The 4,056-nt window shown below is 46.5% G+C and overlaps 1 protein-coding gene across 1 annotated transcript; it reads left to right on the top strand.

The window, feature by feature from the left end:
• The first annotated feature begins 612 nt into the window (after positions 1 to 612).
• Positions 613 to 3,744, top strand: RAG1 (recombination activating gene 1). Its single transcript, XM_008585544.1, has one exon. It carries the CDS (start codon positions 613 to 615, stop codon positions 3,742 to 3,744), a length of 3,132 nt encoding a protein of 1,043 aa, XP_008583766.1.
• The last annotated feature ends 312 nt before the right edge of the window (positions 3,745 to 4,056 follow it).

Below are 4,056 nucleotides of genomic sequence, written 5' to 3'. Positions count from 1 at the left end.
TTTGGTTTTAGTAGCCAGTTTATCTTTGCATTTACTCAGCAAATAACTACTAAGCACCTAATGTGTACGAGGAAGCTTGGGGAGACAAAAACAAAGCACTCAAACATTCTGTCCTCCAAGACAGTAAGGTTTTTGTGGGAAGGAATTCAGATATTATATATACATGTTTGTATATATATTTTTTGTGACAAACATCAACCTCTGATGCATCATGCATATAAGATGGAAAAAAAAATCTCAGTAGTTTAAAGGGGATAACTTGAAAGAAACTTTGGTAGCAGCAGTAAAGATTAGGATTTGCTGCCTTTACCTCTCCCCTACCCCCAATCCCATATATATATATATATATATATATATATGGTCATGTATGTACTAAGATACTAAGATGCAGTGTATAGATGACCATAAGAACTATCAGAACAGGGAATGGCTCTATTGTCTGCTGTCTGATCAGCACCTAACATTGTATATTGAAACAGGAAGTTTAACAAATCACTTTTTGAATGAATGAATGAATGTATTAATTTTTATTACTTCTAACGCACATCAGTGGGATATGGAATGTTTCCTAATCTGACTTTGTTTTCATTGTTCCCAGGTACTTCAGCTGCCATGGCTGTCCCTTTGCCACCCACCCTGGGACTCAGTTCTGCCCCAGATGAAATTCAACACCCACATATTAAATTTTCAGAATGGAAATTTAAGCTGTTCAGAGTGAGATCCTTTGAAAAGGCACCTGAAGAAGCTCAAAAGGAAAAGAAGGATTCCTCCGAGGGGAAGCCCTCTCTAGAGCAATCTCCAGCGGTCCCGGACAAGGCTGGTGGTCAGCAGCTGGTCCTGACTCAAGCAGCATTAAATGCCCATCCTAAGTTTTCCAAGAAGTCCCACGTTGATGGGAAAGCAAGAGACAAAGCTATTCACCAAGCCAACCTTCGCCATCTCTGCCGCATCTGTGGGAATCCTTTTAAAACTGTTGAGCACAACAGGAGATACCCAGTCCATGGGCCTGTGGATGGTAAAACCCAAGTCCTTCTACGAAAGAAGGAAAAGAGAGCCACTTCCTGGCCAGACCTCATTGCTAAGGTTTTCCGGATCGATGTGAAAGCAGATGTTGACTCGACTCACCCCACTGAGTTCTGCCATAACTGCTGGAGCATCATGCACAGGAAGTTTAGCAGTGCCCCATGTGAGGCTTACTTCCCAAAGTATGCAACCATGGAGTGGCATCCCCACACACCATCCTGTGACATCTGCCACACTGCCCATCGGGGACTCAAGAGGAAGAGCCATCAGCCCAATGTGCACCTCAGCAAAAAACTCAAAACTGTGCTTGACCAAGCAAGACAAACCCATCAGCGCAAGAGAAGGGCACAGGCAAGGATCAGCCACAAGGAAGTCTTGAAGAAGATTGCCAACTGTGGTAAGATACATCTTAGTACCAAGCTCCTCACAGTGGATTTCCCAGTGCACTTTGTGCAATCTATCTCTTGCCAGATTTGTGAACACATTCTGGCTGACCCTGTGGAGACCACCTGTAAGCATGTATTTTGCAGGATCTGCATTCTCAGATGCCTCAAAGTCATGGGCAGCTATTGTCCCTCTTGCCAACATCCATGCTTCCCTACTGACCTGGAGAGTCCGGTGAAGTCCTTTCTGAGCATCTTGAATAACCTGATGGTAAAATGCCCAGCAAAAGAGTGCAATGAGGAGATCAGCTTGGAAAAATATAATCACCACATCTCAAGCCACAAGGAATCAAAAGAGACCTTTGTGCATATTAATAAAGGTGGCCGGCCCCGCCAGCATCTGCTGTCATTGACCCGAAGAGCTCAGAAGCACCGGCTGAGGGAGCTTAAGATGCAAGTCAAGGCATTTGCTGACAAAGAAGAAGGTGGAGATGTAAAGTCAGTGTGCCTGACCTTGTTCCTGCTGGTGCTGAGGGCGAGGAATGAGCACAGACAAGCCGACGAGCTAGAGGCTATCATGCAGGGACGGGGCTCTGACCTGCAGCCAGCTGTCTGCTTGGCCATCCGCGTCAACACATTCCTCAGCTGCAGTCAGTACCACAAGATGTACAGGACCGTGAAAGCCATCACGGGGAGGCAGATTTTTCAGCCTTTGCATGCTCTCCGGAATGCTGAGAAAGTCCTTCTGCCGGGCTACCACCCCTTTGAGTGGCAGCCACCTCTGAAGAACGTGTCTTCCAGCACTGATGTTGGTATTATTGATGGACTGTCTGGACTGTCGTCCTCTGTGGATGACTACCCAGTGGATACCATTGCAAAGAGATTCCGCTATGATGCAGCTTTGGTGTCTGCTTTGATGGACATGGAAGAAGACCTCCTGGAAGGCCTGAGATCCCAAGACCTTGACGACTACCTGAATGGCCCCTTCACTGTAGTGGTGAAGGAGTCTTGTGATGGAATGGGAGATGTGAGTGAGAAGCATGGCAGCGGGCCAGCGGTTCCAGAAAAGGCGGTTCGTTTTTCATTTACTGTCATGAAAATCACTATAGCGCATGGCTCACAAAATGTGAAGGTGTTTGAGGAAACCAAGCCTAACTCTGAACTGTGTTGCAAGCCACTGTGCCTTATGCTGGCAGATGAGTCTGACCACGAGACCCTGACTGCCATCCTGAGCCCTCTCATTGCTGAGAGGGAGGCCATGAAGAGCAGTGAATTAATGCTTGAGATGGGAGGTATCCTCAGGACTTTCAAGTTCATCTTCAGGGGCACGGGATATGATGAAAAGCTCGTTCGGGAAGTGGAAGGCCTTGAGGCTTCTGGCTCAGTCTACATTTGTACTCTTTGTGATGCCACCCGCCTGGAAGCCTCTCAAAATCTTGTCTTCCACTCCATAACCAGGAGCCATGCCGAGAACCTGGAACGCTATGAGGTCTGGCGTTCCAACCCATACCACGAGTCTGTGGAAGAACTTCGGGATCGGGTGAAAGGGGTCTCAGCAAAACCTTTCATTGAGACAGTCCCTTCCATAGATGCGCTACATTGTGACATTGGCAATGCGGCTGAGTTCTACAAGATCTTCCAGCTAGAGATAGGGGAGGTGTACAAGAATTCCAATGCTTCCAAAGAGGAAAGGAAAAGATGGCAGGCCACACTGGACAAGCATCTCCGGAAGAAGATGAACCTAAAACCAATCATGAGGATGAATGGCAACTTTGCCAGGAAGCTCATGACCAAAGAGACTGTTGATGCTGTTTGTGAGTTAATTCCTTCTGAGGAGAGGCACGAAGCTCTCAGGGAGCTGATGGACCTTTACCTGAAGATGAAGCCTGTATGGCGATCATCGTGCCCTGCAAAAGAGTGCCCAGAATCTCTCTGCCAGTACAGTTTCAATTCACAGCGTTTTGCTGAGCTCCTCTCTACCAAGTTCAAGTATAGATATGAAGGCAAAATCACCAATTATTTTCACAAAACCCTGGCACATGTCCCTGAAATTATCGAGAGGGATGGCTCTATTGGGGCATGGGCAAGTGAAGGAAATGAATCTGGCAACAAACTGTTCAGGCGCTTCCGGAAAATGAATGCCAGGCAGTCCAAGTGCTATGAAATGGAAGATGTCTTGAAACACCACTGGTTGTATACCTCCAAATATCTCCAGAAGTTTATGAATGCTCATAATGCATTAAAAAACTCTGGGTTTACCTTGAACTCTCAGACAAGCTTAGGGGACCCATTAGGCATAGAGGACTCTCTGGAAACCCAAGATTCAATGGAATTTTAAGTAGGGAAATTGCTTATGAGTTGGTTTTTGCAAATGAGTTTTCCCCTGGGTTGCATTGAGGTCTTCTCCTAGCACCCTTCACTACTGTGTGTGGGGCTTCACCACCCAAGAGATGTTAGATTGGAGTGAGAGGCTGCAGATGCTGAAACCATGTCAGGAATGAATAACCATGAGCTGATTGCTGGAGCTGTTCAGTGAGTTCAGAAAAGCAACAGGAAAAATCAGTTATTTGAAAGCTCAGTAACTCAGAACAGCAGTAACTGCAGGGGACCAGAGATGAACACAGATCTGTGTGTGTGCGTGACTGACTGA

The sequence above is a fragment of the Galeopterus variegatus genome, unplaced genomic scaffold (genome assembly GCF_000696425.1).
Source record: "Galeopterus variegatus unplaced genomic scaffold, G_variegatus-3.0.2 Scaffold3614, whole genome shotgun sequence".
NCBI classification, from domain to species: Eukaryota; Metazoa; Chordata; class Mammalia; order Dermoptera; family Cynocephalidae; genus Galeopterus; species Galeopterus variegatus.
The sequence above is the reverse complement of the archived record's forward strand: the minus strand, read 5'-3'. Positions and strand labels throughout refer to the sequence as shown.